The sequence below is a fragment of the Mytilus galloprovincialis genome, chromosome 5, assembly GCF_965363235.1.
Source record: "Mytilus galloprovincialis chromosome 5, xbMytGall1.hap1.1, whole genome shotgun sequence".
In the NCBI taxonomy this organism is placed as follows: Eukaryota; Metazoa; Mollusca; class Bivalvia; order Mytilida; family Mytilidae; genus Mytilus; species Mytilus galloprovincialis.
The window spans coordinates 43,653,054-43,672,017 of record NC_134842.1 but is presented as its reverse complement, the minus strand read 5'-3'; the positions used below and the strand labels follow the sequence as shown (position 1 = coordinate 43,672,017).

General features: G+C 33.5%; 1 protein-coding gene across 1 annotated transcript; it reads right to left on the bottom strand.

The window, feature by feature from the left end:
• Positions 1-384: 384 nt before the first annotated feature.
• LOC143075872 (protein HGH1 homolog) lies at positions 385-6,251 on the bottom strand. The gene is made up of 4 exons (XM_076251458.1): positions 6,189-6,251; positions 2,197-2,862; positions 1,543-1,733; positions 385-654 (listed from the first exon to the last, which is right to left on the bottom strand). The coding sequence occupies exons 2-4, from the start codon at positions 2,858-2,860 to the stop codon at positions 394-396; spliced, it is 1,116 nt and encodes a 371-aa protein (XP_076107573.1). The 5' UTR covers positions 2,861-2,862; positions 6,189-6,251; the 3' UTR covers positions 385-393.
• Positions 6,252-18,964: the final 12,713 nt, after the last annotated feature.

Here is an 18,964-nt window from a genome sequence, read left to right as displayed (position 1 = left end):
TACCATATTTATTATATGCGCATCTTCACATGCAGATCTTCCAATATACAGTTTCATAAACATCTGACGAAATATGTAAATCCACAAAGTACATACTGAGTAGTATCAAAAATTTATGCAAGTGTAAAAGTGCAAGATTTGTCAATGATAATGGCCTACATTGTATGTGCATCTTCATATATACATATCTTCCAATATACAGTGTATCAGGATTAATTATATGTGTGTCATTGTGTTAAAAAATCTTACAATGCAAAGTTTCATGAAACCTGTAGGAATTGCTTCCACAAAATGCAAAGTAAGAAAAGAATAACAAATTTCCAATTGAAAAAGAGCCATAAGTCCTGCTGCAGCATAGCAGGTTCTTAATTGAAAAACCAACAATTTAAAAATTTATTGAGAATTTATTTCATTTTTGATTTGAAGTATTTCTTCTTCATCATCTTCTGTAAATTTCTTTTTTAAATCTTCTGGAACTTCAACTTCCCGTAAGTTCTCATGTTCAGGAGCTGGTTCGTCTCCTATTAAAACATCTATTAAGTTCATTATTGCAGGATTGTTCATCCGTTCTGGTTCCCATTGATGATATTCTCTCATAATGACATATGTGTTCTTTTCTTTGACAAATTGTCTCCCTTTTTTTGTTGCACAAAGCTGAAAAAAATAAAATGATTGTATTTTTTTATATTACACTTCACATAAAATTAAACTGTTTTAAATAATTATTAGAAGGTAAAAAAAACCAGGTCTATTGTACTTCTACCTGCAGTAAAAATTTCAAAGCTAAACTCAAAAGATGGTACTGTAAATTCAGAAATTATTGTGTACATTTTTATAACATTATAATATCATGAATATTATGATCAGCTCTTTTCGAAATGAAAAAAATATATTATTAACTATGCGGTTTTATAAAAATCTGCATACAAATATGAATATATATATATATATATATAAACATGTGATGGGTATGTGAATGTGAGTTCTGATTATTTTAATAATAATTCAGTCCCATGATCCAATTAATAAAAACATCTAAACAATTTCTTTATGTTGTGTTCACAAGGTTTTATTGTGGCAATATCCCCCAAAATGGTCAAAACCTGAAAAAATTGTCAAATTTAAATGGTGGTATAGGCCTCTTGAATCTGTTTTATCACTTTGTATGCATAGTACTTGCCATATCTTGTATAAACCTGTTGGTTTCATTGCAGGAGCACAGGTTTTAGTAATTGTCAGCTCAAAATTCTGTGGTTTCATTTATTTTTCGAGGGTACCAATTTTCATGAATTGGGGAAAAATTGTATGTTCGTGGAAATTTGATTTTTCGGTTTTGCTAAAGTTTGCAGACAAATGTTGACCTATAGCAGATTTGTATTTCGTTGAACACCTAAATTGCTGGTTCACATTTGACTCTGAAATTCAGGAAATTTTAAAATTAATATCAAAATATAATAATGCATCCCCAGTAGTTAGATTTCAAAAACATGGAAAATGACAAAATTCAACTGGTAGCTCACAAAATCTTTGACATTGACCAACCTGAAATAAACATTCTACGATGATTTTCCTTATGTCTGCATCCGACTCTCTCTGTTTGTCTGGAGGTAAATACTGAAGGTCTGCTGGCAGTCGCTCCATGTCATCGTCATCAAACTCCTCCCCACCGGCCAAGGGCAACAACAATCGAGGAAGTAAATCAACCTTGTCACCTAGCAACCAGTCATGGTAACCTGTAATATATGAAATAAAATAACATTAATTGGTTATCAGTCATTTTAGTGAATTTTCCATTGGGCCATAAAAATATGAGCATCATTCAATTTGACCTGTCAAGTTTATTACTTTGTGCTTGTTGTTTCATGGAATGAGTCCAGCTGAAACAATAATGAACAATGGTATGTTTGTTGTCAAAGTGGTCAGTAATTCAGCAACAATTCAAAATGTAATGATTTTTATGTTTTTTTAGAATCTTTTAAAACTTACATTGTACATCATGTACATGTTGTAACCAGCAGCAAAATCTTAAAAAGAAATATTTTTGAGGACGAGTTATTTCCCTTCCAACCTTATTTGTATGCATTCCCTTTTGTTTTTATTGTCACTTTATCTTAATTTGGATCTTATCTGCATATCTCCCCACTTTAACTGTATATATCTTTGTGTCAGGCTAACTACAAATGTATATCTACCAACCTGTATCAAACAAACAGTTTTTAATTAGACTTGCTATTCCTCCTCTTCTAATTGCCGATTCCTGGTAAGTTAAGAATGGTAAACATCGCTGAATGACATATTCTCTTTCTGTCATAAGTTCTGTTCTAACTTGTGGCACCTGTGATAAATTAGCCAGCAATGGTGCTAGGAAATGTAAATTTGACTTCAGATTATATTTCACATTGCACATAGCATTTACAATCTTTGATAAACTGACATCTTTGCTTTGGAGAATGTTTTTGGCTATACAGCCTGCACACTCTTCAGGCCTTGACAAGTTTGAAACAAATTTGCACACGCTATCAGCCTGATTAAAACTTGGGTCTAAGATTTTTTTGAAACAGTTCACAATAAATTCAGAAAACTCATTGTTTTTAACAATCTGTAAACTTAATTTGGAATCTGTTGCAACATTGGTCAAAGCTTTAAATGCTTTATTATGAACACCCTCATCTGAATCTTCACAAAGAGAGATAACTCCATCTAAAAATTTCTGACTGCTTGCAATCATTTGTTTCCCGTCTTCCTTGCCAGTCATTCCCAAAACATAGTCTATTGCAATATTTTTGACATCCCCTCTAGCTGCTGGATTCAAAAAGGGAGAGAACTCTTTCTCCAGGTCTTCTTTACTGTGTTCTGTCATATCTGAAAGAAATATCATAAGCTGAAGTCACAACACAATATATATGACCTTAAATGAATCATTTAATTATCAGAAAAAAGTTAGCTGTTTTCATTCCATTTTGGTTTTGGTTATAAAATACTTTGTTTTTTCATATTGAAATGTTCTAATGAGGTCAAGTTTCAGTAAATGGGTTATGTCACCTATTTCAGTAAAATTTTGCATACAACTTTGGCTCAATCATGTCAATGAAGTACAACTGAAAATTGAAAAAATAATGCATTATCTAATTTATCATTTGAAATATTACTGACTAAATTCTTTTAGAATGGATGAAAATTTGTATGATAAAAGCACACAAAATAGACTGATGTACAGTAGTTGTCGTTTGTTTATGTAATTAATACGTGTTTCTCGTTTCTCCTTTCTCGTTTTTTTATATAGATTAGACTGTTGGTTTTCCCGTTTGAATGGTTTTACACTAGTAATCTGGGGCCCTTTATAGTTGTTCGGTGTGAGCCAAGGCTCCATGTTGAAGGCCGTACATTGACCTATTATGGTTTACTTTTATAAATTGTTATTTGGATGGAGAGTTGTCTTATTGGCACTCACACCTCATCTTCCTCTATCTAAAACCTTCTAAAATTAATCTTAAAATCATAAAACCTCTAATTCTACTACATAGATTTTTCTTAAAAAACTATATTTGTTATTGATAAATAAATTTCTATTTTAATTGTGCCAAACAAAGAAAGGGTCACTGACTTCATTTTTACAGTACGCATCATTCACAGTCTTGTTCTTTGTGAGAAAAAAAACCCACAAAACATTGAAATTATTGTAACCAATGCGTTACAGGCTGTAAAATGTTGATTTTTGACATTTTTACTACCAACAAGATAACAAATTGATTATTAGACAAAAAACGAAGTTGGTGACCATACATGCCATATGATTATTTTATACATGTATCATTAAAACAGAAATTTATGTGTCAACAACATATAGCTTTTTAAGAAAAATCTATCAGGTCTATGGAGTAGAATAAGAGATTTTATGTTTTTAAGCCAAATTTAAGAAGATTTTTTTGCCGATTTTATGTCATGTACATGTGCTATCTATACAAATATTCACTCATATCATTTCATATTGAAAGAAATCAATCTGTATTAAAAGAGATAAATGCATTATTTTTTCGATTTTCATTTGTAGTTCACAAAAATTATCACAAATAACCAAATCATCAGCACTACAGCTTGTACATGATGTATAAGAATATACTTCCTCTGCCGTAATAACAAACTTCCCAAGTCCCTACTTTTTTGTAGTGCTGATGATTTGGTTATTTGTCATAATTTTTGTGGGATTGTAATAAAAATTCACTTATATAAGTGATTTTTTTGAGAAAATTAAGGGGAGACTATTCAAACATGATTATAATTAACTTATATATACATGATATAAGTATAACTTTTTTTTAACTTCTTGACGTAAATAAAAATTACTTGTACAAGTAGTACCCCTGACTGACATTGGCACCCTGAATCTGTTCCAAATGGCTTAAAAAGGTTTTGTGTTGAATAAGTTTTTAATCATAAGTGTATTACTATGATGATAAATAAAAAAAAAAAATTATGGAAATTCATTTTTATGTTTTAAAATAAAGTGGCATTCTACAAACGCCTTTAAGGTAAACAGGTTTTCTTTTGTGAAGCTTTTTTAATTTGTTGAAATAAATAATAAATATTGTCATTAATCATGTTAATGATTACAAGTACATGTAGTCATGATTTGTCTCCAAAACGTGTAAACATGGTAAAAAGAGAGACTGAACTAACATGTGTTTTCAATTATAGATATTCCATTCTGATTGGGTATTCATTGAAATCAATATGAGGTTTAATCTACATGTATTTTAAAAATTCATAAAAACTGTTGTCTGTTCTATGGTCGGGTTGTCGTCTCTTTGACACATTCCCAATTTCCATTCTCAATTTTATTTACAGTGTACATGGTGTAAAGCATGATGAAAAATAATACATCTACATTTTGTACATGAATCTGTTATATAAATTTTTTTTTTGTACCAAGAAGTTCTGTGGATCTCTTAAAGGAATTAGACTTCCTCTGCTGTAATAACAGACTTCCCAAGTTCTCTACTTTTTTGTAGTGCTGATGACTTGGTTATTTGTCATGTTTGTAATAATAAATGATCGACCTAGATGGTGGGTAACATATACATTATTGTGACATCTCCATTATTGCTTTTATGAAGTGTACATGTACACTGATTCCACTGTCCCTCAAAGCTGTCAATGAGGTTGCTGATGGGTTATTTTTGTTACGTGCAATGTTATTTTCCGACATGTTTCGTGTTTGTCTTTTTATTTATTTATTGTGATTGTCCAGCATTTGATTGAAAAAGTATACAGGACTATTCACTCCCAAAATTAGATTTTTTATTAATGAACTGGTTCCCAAGATATAAATTTCTCTCTTCTTTAATAGCCTACTTAAAATACTTAAATACTCTTTTTTTCAAATCAGATATACAATGAGACACTTAAAGATGACGGCAGGGTCTTCATGTCTAATAGTAATTTTTTTGTTTTCCCCGATTTTTATTGTTTCCGTTCAACGTTTTTGCCATTTTTATTTCCGTGTTTAGACCCCCCTTTTTTTTCAACTGTTGCCAGTGTAGGTCTAGGGGTTCTTCAAATAGCTGTAAACCTTATGACTAGTGCACACGTTATCTTCGTTAGCCAAGGGTTACAATCTTGGAGAGGAGGGGAGTGGAATGTAAATTATGGTTATCATAACCCTTGGCTAGCGACAGTGGGTAGGTGATAGCTGCAGAACTGTAGCTCTTATGTCCTTATGTTATTTTTTTACTATTTGCGGACAAATAGTAAAAAAATAACATAACTTGTCATAAGGACCTAAGAGCTACGGTTCCGCAGCAAGGTACGTGTAAGAGAGGAGGCTCTTCGAGAGAAGCTCTACTGACCACAGGGGCTTGTTTAGTGGGTCAGACGAGGTTTTACTGTCAATGGCGATCGCTATCCTTTTATATAGGATAGCGATCGCCATTGACAGTAAAACCTCGTCTGACCCACTAAACAAGCCAAATAGGATAGCGATCGCCATTGACAGTAAAACCTCGTCTGACCCACTAAACAAGCCCCTGTGTACTGACTGTGATAGTCGAGTTTGACATATTTTTACACAGTTATTGCTAGGATTTCAAACTCCAGTGGTTTTGTATGGCTTTAAATGGGTTGGAAATTCATACTGTGCAAATATATTAAACTATCAACAATAAATAACGGTCACTTATCAAGAAACTAACTTGATTCAAATATGTGCCTTCAAAATCACGTTTTTCTTAGAACAGGAAGTGACAAGTACATCGTAAAAGAATAATCGTTTCCGGAATATAAAAGAAAATCCGTAAACTGTAACGGTCTCACAAGAAGCGTCGAGAAACGACAAAAAGAATAATTTAGCGACAAGAAGCGACAAGAAGACTATCGGAGAGAAGTAAAATTTTAAACAAATTTGTACTATAATAGTATATGTATAGATCTGTATAGTATATGGTATGTATAGCAGGCAACATCTTTTTTTAAGGATAACAATTTAAGGTCAAGGATCAGTAAATAAACTAGTCCATAGATTTTTTTAAAACTTAGAACTCGATTAGATATTAAAAATATAGGCTACATCAGAAAATGTGAAAAAAAGTATATGTCACCGACTTCGTTTTCAAGAAAAATCTATTTTTAAAATGGTCCGAGAGGGTACTAAATTACATTGAATATATAGGGTAAATCTATATTTTTCTTCTACAATTTTCGGTTTCTGGTATAAATCACGAGAACCGCTCCATAGAATTTTTTTTTAACTTAATATGTTTTTCCTCTTTGTCTTACGAATTAGATAATATTAAAAAAAAGTATGGTCACCGACTTCGTTTTCCCTGTAGAAGCGACGCAAACCCAACATTTTGACAAAAAAAACCATCAAAATTCGTGACGTCGTAATTTTTATCATATAACGTCAAGTTATCATGCTAATAATTTCCAACGTTCTTCGTGTTGATTATGCACGATGATTATGTGTTTCGTATTGATAGATTCTTTTTATCATAAGAGTCTGGATATTTATCATAAATTTTTATTTAGTATTACCAATATTCTTTATTCTTTATATTTTAGCACCTCATTATACACTTTTTCTTTTTTGCATTTTATTCTGCAATTTTTGCCCATTATTCTGTATTCCGTAAAGACCCTCTTTTGTGGAACATTTTAAAAAGAAATTATACGTTGTAAAAAATGTGATGCATGTATGTTCATTATCAATATACATATCAAAAACAATTACTAATTCAGACAAAAATACGTTGTAAGTACATGAACGCAAAAATGGTAAAATCTTAAAAATAGAAATCATCAGGGTTACTGTCTACAAGTTGACGCAATAAAAGATGTAATTGAAGCTATATTTTTTTATGCCCCCTCAACTACCCCTGTACGTCTGTCCGTCCGCCATTCCGTCTGGCCACCCGTCCTTCTGTCCGACTGCCTCCCTTTATAGTTTATAGTTATTCCGCAAAACATCTACAGTTTGAATCCTAGAACGTACTTTGCTGTCTGTTTGCATGTGGTCAGGGTTTTGATCTTTATTAATATTTGCTCTAATGAGAGATAGTTGAACTTTGTCATTTGTGGGTAACAAATTCATAAATCTCTTAGACTATCTTGTAAGTCATCTGTTTACACTTTTTCTCCATTCCGATATATGATTTGGCCACTTTAAAAAAAAAACCGATTTTTTAGCAGCGGAACATGTAAAAGCTTGTGTTTTTGTACTATATCACGACAGAACGTGTTCTATCCATATACTGCTGCTTAACATCGCATATATAAACAAACATTATATCAATGATTCTAAAAATTCTTGAAAGAGTGTCGTGTGGTTATTTATACATCTTCAAGTTAACAAGTAAAACACACAGACAAACTGATATCTTTGTTAATATCTTTTTTGTTCTGTATAAAATTTATTGTATACAAGTCTACAAAAACGTTTTAAAAAGTTTACTAAATGGTTATTGTTCCATAAGTGTACATATGTATGCTCGAAGTATAGAATCAGTTCATGATACACAACATGTGACAAATAAAGGGGGGGTGTATTAATGACGTGAAACTAAATTAAACTTAGGCTTTGATGGATGTAAAATTTAATAAAACTGGAAGTTACATAAGGGGAACAGGAAAATAAGAATATATTGCATCACTTACAACAACCTTTAAATTGACCAGTGATTTTTTATTCATTACTGACCAGCAACACCGAGATAATCCAACGATTTTTACTTGTCCAAGGGTCCATATGAAGTGTGGCCCTAAATGTTCTTTATCTTTAGATACAACGCTTATTCTGTAAAATCTTCAATTAACGATTTTGTAAAATTCTGTACATGGTCTACACTATTATATATTAAGTAATTATTTTATTTTCCGTTGTTATTCTTTATAATTTTGCAAACTTTTTTGTTCAATTTTGACATTCGCCAGTATTCCTTATTCTGCAACTCCCTTTGAGATATAATCATGTATGACAATAAATTATTGTGCTTCTCTCTCTGAATTTCTCTTTCTCTCAAGACATTTGTAGTCTTTGTAGTCCAGTGTATTTCCATCGTTTAAAAATATTTCCGAGGAAACAAAATTAACGGAGGTTGAGACATATGACATAAAAACAGATGTACATATTTATGTTTGATATATCTACACCCCCCTCCCCCCAACCGAAAAAAACCAGAAAAAAAAAACAATCGCACACAGGCTGAGACATGACTGGTAATATTGTGTTTTGTTATTTAGTCAATCTACACAAATGAGGGGGGACCTTAAGCGGGACGCCGGGATCGGGTGTTTTTCAGCACGGGATTTCGGGATATTCGAATTTCGGTATGGCGGGATTGAAATTTCTATAAATTCGTGACCTCGGGATTTCATGTTTTTTAGTCCGGGATTTCGGGATCAGGACCCCTCGTTCTCAAACTTCAAGTTTTATGAGTGAAATAGAATTCAAAACAGTTCTATTGCATATTTGAGATGCTACTTTCAGCTAGGGTACATTTTTTTTTATTCGGTTAATTTTTACCCATATATATATAACAATTTCCTTTGAGGAGACAACCATACGAATCAATACTATTAGGATATTAAGCCCTGTATAAATCTTCAAACATATACTATTTATACATGTATCTATTTAAAGATTTGTGTTCTATTTTTAACATCAAAATTGGGGACGTGAAAGAAAGCACCATTACAAAAACAAAAAACAACGTTAGATTACAAAATGTAGCGATGGATTAATGATCGTGAAACATCATTTTTGCTTGTTTTTTAATTTGTTATAGTCTAAAAACTGTGTATGAATATAAAACTATTGTTCCAACCGTGAACAAGGTTAATTAATTTAAGTGTATTATAGTTTAATAGTGCCATCTATAATTATATGACTGACTGACAGCAGCGGCGAATTTATGACCAGTATTAGTTTATGTGGTTCATTTCCGTTTTCTCTAATTTGAAAATATTTTTACTTGTTCCGACTGGTGTGATAATTTTAAAAATATGGGAGATATTATAGTCTTACCGACACCGTACAATACTAAGTTTTAACTTTAGTATTAATGTCCCAAACTTACACCCCTTCTGCTTATTTTCTGCTAGACGATGTCTTTTCCCAGTGAATATAGGGTTTTTGAAAGGACAGTTTTGACATACTACATATAGAATACTTCCGATACCACACTGTTTTTTCTCATCACATAATGTAGAAATAGCAGTGAGCAACAGTTTTCACACTTGTTTTAACTGGTTGGCAGATATACAAACTCTACCACCCTATGTCCTGATTTTCATTTTGAAGATCGTCTTCAGGACTGTTTTCATATTCATTTTCAATTTTTAATTTTAGAAAAACAAGTTCATTCTCCTAGAATTAACATACTTTCCGTCAAATTTACCGTTGACGTTGTCCCATCGAAAAGTCGCCGGGTGCAATTTTAACATTGCAACATCTGGTCAAAGGGACGTAATTCGTACAAAACGTCGCAATATTTCGCGGAATCCGCTAGACGGCGTTCATTTACTGTTACTTGACCTTAACTTTGTTTGATGTCGGACATAAAAGTGATAGTCTCCCTTATAACAGGCAATGATAAAAAAAAATCTGGGCAACTCTCCGTAATTACGAACAGGATCTGCATTCATCATAATTGGAACTAACGTGTCTCTAGTGGTGTTTGTGCAATGTGCATTATATATATATATGTCCTTTTTTGTATGCATTTTCTAGGGAAGTTTATTGACGTTTGTTAATTACATTCCAGGCAAATGACGTGAACAATTTAGAATTTTCAAATATTTTATTATGAAGGAGCACATATCTAACAAAACATTAGTATATATCCATATTATCATTTACAATACTTTTAAAAATATGCAGCATATGGTTAGATCATTTTTTAAATATCCATATGGTAATGTCTTATAATCGGACACAATCACTCTCTTATCAAACACAATTCTATAATCTTTGCTCTGTTGCCCTGTAATAACCCTACTACTATTTGAATCTCTTATGATTTTATGTTCATCCACTACAGTTATTGTTTTCTTCTCAGAAGTTGTTACTGAAATACTTTACAATATATTAGACTTTTAACAACGTTTAATGAAAAAGTTATGTCACCTGGCTTTATAAAGTTGTGAATTGATTGTGAAAATTAATATTGATATTAATTTATATGTTGGAAACAAGTTATAAATGTGTACAAATTATAATTGGTATCTTTTTACTTTCAGTTACACATTTTAATTTGTCCAAACATGAGGAATTTGGTTTAAAAAATCAATAATACACACTATTATAGAATTTCTGCTATTTAATGACCACGCAGTGAAATATTTTTCACGCGACAGTCTTTCATTTTCTATGTCAGTTGTGTTTTGTTTTCTGTTGTTAATATAAATAAGAAGATATGTGGTATGATTGCCAAATGTTAGCCTGTTTGTCTTTTCATTTTTTAGCAATGGCGTTGTCAGTTTATTTTTGACTTAGGGGTTACATATCCGTTTGGTATTTTGTGTCTCTATTTTACAACAAACACAAAATAGCTATATCATTGTTTTGCATGTGATTGGACTATTGGGTCTGAAATTGCAAAATGATGTTTGGCTTTTAACATGTAAACAAGATTATTTGAATAGTTTCGAACGTTAGAAAAATTGATGAGAAACCATTGCGCATAGCTTATCTTATGTTCAAGTTACTTTCAGCGATATTTAAGTACTATTTACTTACAAACTGTCGTCCCCCTTTTTTTAGCCATGCTTGCATTTGGGTAAATTTCTATCATACATGTATATCTTATCAATTTATTAAAATTTAAAATTATTTCAGATTCAAATAATTCTTTCATTTTATATTAAAAAGTACTACACTCCCGTTACATATACGTAGAAAATCCTTGACAAACAGTTTTTATAAGCTTGAAAAATAATTAACAGCTTCACGTAGCAAAAGTTGAAGTTCATGAACCGTTATTGCGAATAAACAGCTTCAACTTTATTTCGAGACAAATATCCTGTTGATAGTTATATAGCTGTTCCAAAGCGGTATTAATAATCCTGGTGTACACAGATCGTGCTTTCATGTATAATTGTATTCTTTGCTTTGGTCAGATTTTTTTTGACAAAATGTTTTTGCTGATCAACAATGTTTGCCATTTTTACACTATTTTATCAAATGAGTAAACGACCATAAGAATTTTGCACAAACACCGGAGATATATCTATCATTACATTTGACCCCGAATAATGAACAATTTGAAAGAGTTTAAAAAGAGTTGAATGCAAAACAATTGCCGCAAAGCAATCAAAATGTATTTTAGTTTAAAAACATATAAAAAAAAAAGGCAGTATTTTATATCATGTTTAAGTATCATATATTCGTTGTATAAATTAATTATCATTATGAAATTTAGTCCAATTGTGTACAATTATTATTTGCACAAAATAATAATTAATTGTACACAAAATATATATGGAACAAAAACATGGTAAACAAAAAAAGTTTGAAAGATAGTTTTTACTGCTGCTAATGATTTTAATGTTGTTTTTTTGCTTTATCAAGTTGATGAATTAGCTTCCTGCAAGCCTTTAGTTCATATTTCACTAATCTATAATACTAAAATTACGAGGTCCAATTTGTCAGCCGTCATCGGGTAAAAACGACAAATCAAAGAATTCAACTCTATATATAACTAATATAGGACAATAGTGTAGATTAAAAATTACACCACTCCAGAACCTTTTGTTTTCCACATAATTAATATTGCCAATAATTAACAAGTTCCGGGTCGAATCCGATACCGATACCAATAGTATATTCACCTGTTAGCTATTACCTTATCTGTACGTTCCGCATTTGACAGGCGCACCACCAAACGGTGTATTTAGGATTTTGCTAAATACACGGGTCATAATCAAAGGGCTGACACTACTAAATTCAATCATTGTCAAATTGTTCCCTATTTTAGTTTTATTCAGCAATCAGCAAGACTTTCTAAGATAACTAATATAGGACAATGCTGTTGATTAAAAAATACTCCATTCCTGGATAGCCAGGACTTTTTGTTTTCCAAATAATTAATATTACCAATAATTGATAAGTTCCAGGTCGACGGGTTCAAACAGAAAGATTTGAAAGCAGAGAAAACTTTGTATCTTATAATCGACATGACTTTATCAGATGACAATACTAATTAATAAAATAAGGCTTAGGCATAGTTATATACTTTAATTCAGTCACGGACCCGCGATATCACGGGTGTGTACTTGTATGTTTTAAATAGAATAGAGAACGGAAACACGGAATGTAATTGTCAAAGTCACAACAACCCGACCAAAGAGGAGAACACAGTCCAAGGCAACCAATATAAAATTGAGAATGGAAAAAAGAGACAACAACCCGACCAAAGAGCAGATAACAGACGAAGGCCATCAAAGGGTCTTCAACGCAGCGACAAAATCACGATCCAGGAAGTGGGCCTCAGCTAACCCCTGAAAATAATGTGTGCTATTTCAGTTCAAATGGAGGTCATATTAAACTGCAATCGACTTGCAGCGGCTAGACAATCCCACAGCGAAGGTAGCTTTCAGCTGGCCCATACAAATGTGTACGTACTCTAGTTATCAAAATGGATGCCACACTTATTAAACTCGAATACATATAAACGCAGTAAAACTAATAATAAAAAAGATTAACAACAAATATAAGGCTAACAAAGCCTACTGCGATATGACTAGGGACAAGCACACAAATACATTGGGGGGAAAGGGGGTGTAAACATTTTTGTCATAACACAACCACTACCCTGCACCGCTGGCCATGGATCAATAAGAAAAAAACAAACGCACAAAAACACACTGTAAAACTCAACTCAAAAGTAGTCCGAATTCCATGTTAGAATAGAATAAAAAAAAATAAGCAAAATTACAATGAGTAACATAAATAAACAAAGAACCATTAAAAGTTATTGAAATCCAGCTCAAGACCGGAATTAAACCGAACGAAAGGTTATGTCTTCATTTTTGAATAATCACAACATCATTAGGGTAAGGGTTACATACATTATTAGGGTTAGTGTTACATACATTATTAGGGTTATGGTTACAGACAACATTAGAGTTAGGATTATATACATGATCATAAGGGTAAGGGATACAAACATCATTAGAGTTAGGGTTACAGACAGCATTAGGGTTAGGGTTACAGACAGCATTAGAATTAGGGTTACAGACAATATTAGGTTTAGGGTTACAGACATCATTAGGGTAAGGGATACAAACATCATTAGGGTTAGGGTTACATACATCATTAGGGTAAGGTTTACAGACATCATTAGGGTGAGGGTTACATACAACATAGGGTTAGGGTTACATACGTCATTAGGGTCAGGGTTTAATACATCATTAGGGTTAGGGTTATAGACATCATTAGGGTTAGGGTTACATACATCATTAGGGTTAGGGTTACATACATCATTAGGGTTAGAGTTCCAGACAGCATTAGGGTTAGGGTTACATACATCATTAGGGTTAGGGTTACAAGCAGCATTATGGTTAGAGTTACAGACACCATTAGGGTAAGGGTTATAGACATCATTAGGGTTAGGGTTACAGAAATCATTAGAGTTAGGGTTAAATACATCATTAAGGATAGGGTTCATACATCATTAGGGTTAGGGTTATAGACATTGTTAGGGTTAGGGTTAGGGTTACATACATCATTAGGGTTAGGGTGACATACATCATTAGGGTTATGGTTATACACATTGTTAGGGTTAGGGTTAGGGTTACAGTCAACATTAGGGTTAGAGTTACATACATCATTAGGGTTGGGGTTACAGACAGCATTAGGGTTATGGTTATAGACATCATTAGGGTAAGGGTTATAGACACCATTAGGGTTAGCGTTACAGACATTGTTAGGGTTAGGGTGACATACATCATTAGGGTTAGTGTTACATACATCATTAGGGTTATGGTTACAGACATTGTTAGGGTTAGGGTTTATACGTCATTAGGGTTAAGGCTACATACATAACTAGGATTAGATAGGGTTATATACAGCATTTGGTTTAGGGTAACACACCTCATTAGGGTTAGGGATACAGACATCATTAGGGTTAGGGTTACAGACAGCATTAGGGTTAGGATAACATACATCATTAGGGTTAGGGTTAAAGACAACATTAGGGTTAGTTTTACATACATCATTAGGGTTTAGGTTACATACATTATTAGGGTTAGAGTTACATACGTATACATCATTAGGGTTAGGGTGATATACAGCATTAGGGTTATAGTTATAGACATCATTAGGGTAAGGGTTAAAGACATCATTAGGGTTAGGGTTACAGACATCGTTAGGGTTAGGGTTAGGGTGACACACATCATTAGGGTTAGGATTACATACATAATTAGTGTTATGGTTACAGACATTGTTAGGGTTAGGGTTCATACGTCATTAGGGTTAAGGCTATATACATCACAAGGATTAGATAGGGTTACAGACAGCATAAGCTTAAGGTTTAGGGTTACAAACCTCATTAGGGTTAGAGTTACATACATCATTAGGGTTAGGGTTATAGACATCATTAGGGTTAGTGTTACAGACATCCTTAGGGTTAGGGTGACAAACATCATTAGGGTTAGGGTTACATACAGCATTAGGGTTAGGGTTACATACATAACTAGGGTTATGGTTACAGACATTGTTAGGGTTAGGTTTATACGTCATAAGGGTTAAGGTTACAGACATCACTAGGATTAGATAGGAACACAAACATCATTAGGATAAGGGTTACATACATCATTTGGGTAAGGGATACAAACATCATTATGATAAGGGTTACATCCATCATTAGGGTTAGGGTTCCATACATTATTAGTGTTAGGGTTACATACATTATTAGGGTTATGGTTATAGACATCATAATGGTAAGGGTAATAGACATCATTAGGGTGAGGGTTACAGATATTGTTAGGTTTAGGGTTCCATACATCATTAGGGTTAGGGTTACATACATTATTAGGGTTATGGTTATAGACATCACTAGGGTAAGGGTTATAGACATCATTAGGGTTAAGGTTACAGACATTGTTAGGGTAAGGGTTACAGACATCATTAGGGTTAGGGTGACATAAATCAATAGGGTTAGGGTTCATACATCATTAGGGCTAAGGCTACAGACATCACTAGGATTAGATAGTTTTATATACAGCATTAGGTTGAGGGTAACAAACTTCAATAGGGTTTGTGTTACAGACATCCTTAGGGTTAGGGTTAAAGACAGCATTAAGGTTAGTGTTACAGACATCCTTAGGGTTAGGGTTACAAACATCATTAGGTTAGGTTAACAGACAGCATTAGGGTTAGGGTTACATACATAATTAGGGTTATGTTTACAGGCATTGTTAGGGTTAGGGTTCATACATCATTAGGGTTAAGGCTACAGACATCACTAGGATTAGATAGGGTTATATACAGCATTAGGTTTAGGGTAACAAACCTCAATAGGGTTTGTGTTACAGACATCCTTAGGGTTAGGATTAAAGACAGCATTAAGGTTAGTGTTACAAACATCCTTAGGGTTAGGGTTACAAACATCACTAGGGTTAGAGTTACAGACAGCATTAGGGTTAGGGTTACATACATAATTAGGGTTATGGTTACAGACATTGTTATGGTTAGGGTTCATACGTCATTAGGGTTAAGGCTACAGACATCACTAGGATTAGATAGGGACACAACCATCATTAGGATAAGGGTTACATCAACCATTAGGGTTAGGGTTCCATATATCATTAGGGTTAGGGTTACATACATTATTAGGGTTAGAGTTACATACATCATTAGGGTTATGGTTTTACACATCATTAGGGTGAGGGTTATAGACATCATTAGGGTTAGGGTTACATACATCATTAGGGTTATGGTTATATACATCATTAGGGTAAGGGTTATAGACACCATTAGGGTTAGCGTTACAGACATTGTTAGGGTTAGGGTTACAGACAGCATTTAGGTTAGGATTACAGACAGCATTAGGGTTATGGTTATAGACATCATTGTTACGGTAAGGGTTATAGACATCATTAGGGTTAGGGTTACAGACATGATTAGGGTTAGGGTGACATACATCATTAGGTTTAGGATTACATACATAATTAGGGTTATGGTTATAGACACCATTAGGGTAAAGTATATAGACATCATTAGGGTTAGGGTTACAGACATTGTTAGGGTTAGGGTAACATACATTATTAGGGTTAGAGTTACATACATCATTAGGGTTAGGGTTACAGACAGCATTAGGGTTAGGATTACATACATCATTAGGGTTAGGGTTACATACATTATTAGGGTTAGAGTTACATACATCATTAGGGTTAGGGTTACAGACAGCATTAGGGTTATGGTTATACACATCATTAGTGTGAGGGTTATAGACATCATTAGGGTTAGGGTTACAGACATTGTTAGGGTTAGGGTAGCAGACATCATTAGCGTAAGGGTGACATACATCATTAGGGTTACGGTTCATACATCATTAGGGTTAAGGCTACAGACATCACTAGGAATATATAGGGTTATATACAGCATGAGGTTTAGGGTAACAAACCTCATTAGTGTTAGGGTTACATACATCATTAGGGTTAGCGTTACAGACAGCATTAAGGTTAGTGTTACAGACATCCTTAGGGTTAGGGTTACCAACATCATTAGGTTAGGTTAACAGACAGCATTAGGGTTAGGGTTACATACATAATTAGGGTTATGGTTACAGGCATTGTTAGGGTTAGGGTTCATACATCATTAGGGTTAAGGCTACAGACATCACTAGGATTAGATAGGGTTATATACAGCATTAGGTTTAGGGTAACAAACCTCAATAGGGTTTGTGTTACAGACATCCTTAGGGTTAGGATTATTGACATCATTAAGGTTAGTGTTACAAACATTCTTAGGGTTAGGGTTACAAACATCATTAGGGTTAGAGTTACAGACAGCATTAGGGTTAGGGTTACATACATAATTAGGGTTATGGTTACAGACATTGTTATGGTTAGGGTTCATACGTCATTAGGGTTAAGGCTACAGACATCACTAGGATTAGATAGGGACACAACCATCATTAGGATAAGGGTTACATCAACCATTAGGGTTAGGGTTCCATATATCATTAGGGTTAGGGTTACATACATTATTAGGGTTAGAGTTACATGCATCATTAGGGTTATGGTTTTACACATCATTAGGGTGAGGGTTATAGACATCATTAGGGTTAGGGTTACATACATCATTAGGGTTATGGTTATATACATCATTAGGGTAAGGGTTATAGACACCATTAGGGTTAGCGTTACAGACATTGTTAGGGTTAGGGTTACAGACAGCATTTAGGTTAGGATTACAGACAGCATTAGGGTAATGGTTATAGACATCATTGTTACGGTAAGGGTTATAGACATTATTAGGGTTAGGGTTACAGACATCATTAGGGTTAGGGTGACATACATCATTAGGTTTAGGATTACATACATAATTAGGGTTATGGTTATAGACATCATTAGGGTAAAGTATATAGACATCATTAGGGTTAGGGTTACAGACATTGTTAGGGTTAGGGTAACATACATTATTAGGGTTAGAGTTACATACATCATTAGGGTTAGGGTTACAGACAGCATTAGGGTTAGGATTACATACATCATTAGGGTTAGGGTTACATACATTATTAGGGGTAGAGTTACATACATCATTAGGGTTAGGGTTACAGACAGCATTAGGGTTATGGTTAACGTTATACACATCATTAGTGTGAGGGTTATAGACATCATTAGGGTTAGGGTTACAGACATTGTTAGGGTTAGGGTTGCAGACATCATTAGCGTAAGGGTGACATACATCATTAGGGTTACGGTTCATACATCATTAGGGTTAAGGCTACAGACATCACTAGGAATATATAGGGTTATATACAGCATGAGGTTTAGGGTAACAAACCTCATTAGTGTTAGGGTTACATACATCATTAGGGTTAGGGTTACAGACAGCATTAGGGTTAGGAAAACATACATCATTAGGGTTAGGGTTAAAGACAGCATTAGGGTTAGTGTTACATACATCATTTGGGTTAAGGTTACATACATCATTAGGGTTGAGGTTACATACATTGTTATGGTTAGAGTTACATACATCAATATTATAAGGGTTAGGGTGACATACAGCATTAGGGTTACGGTTCATACATCATTAGGGTTAAGGCTACAGACATCACTAGGAATATATAGGGTTATATACAGCATGAGGTTTAGGGTAACAAACCTCATTAGTGTTAGGGTTATAGACATCATTAGGGTGAGAGTTATAGACATCATTAGGGTTAAGGTTACAGACATTGTTAGGGTTAGGGTTACAGACTTCATTAGGGTTAGGGTTAAAGACATCATTAGGGTTAGGGTTACA

Coding starts and splice junctions, on each gene's coding strand:
- LOC143075872 (XM_076251458.1), bottom strand. CDS start 2,860: ATGACAGAACACAGTAAAGAAGACCTGGAGAAAGAGTTCTCTCCCTTT. Junction 1,734..2,196: donor AAACTGTTTGTTTGATACAG/GTTGGTAGATAT, acceptor CATATATTACAG/GTTACCATGACTGGTTGCTA. Junction 655..1,542: donor TCGTAGAATGTTTATTTCAG/GTTGGTCAATGT, acceptor TATTTTTTTCAG/CTTTGTGCAACAAAAAAAGG.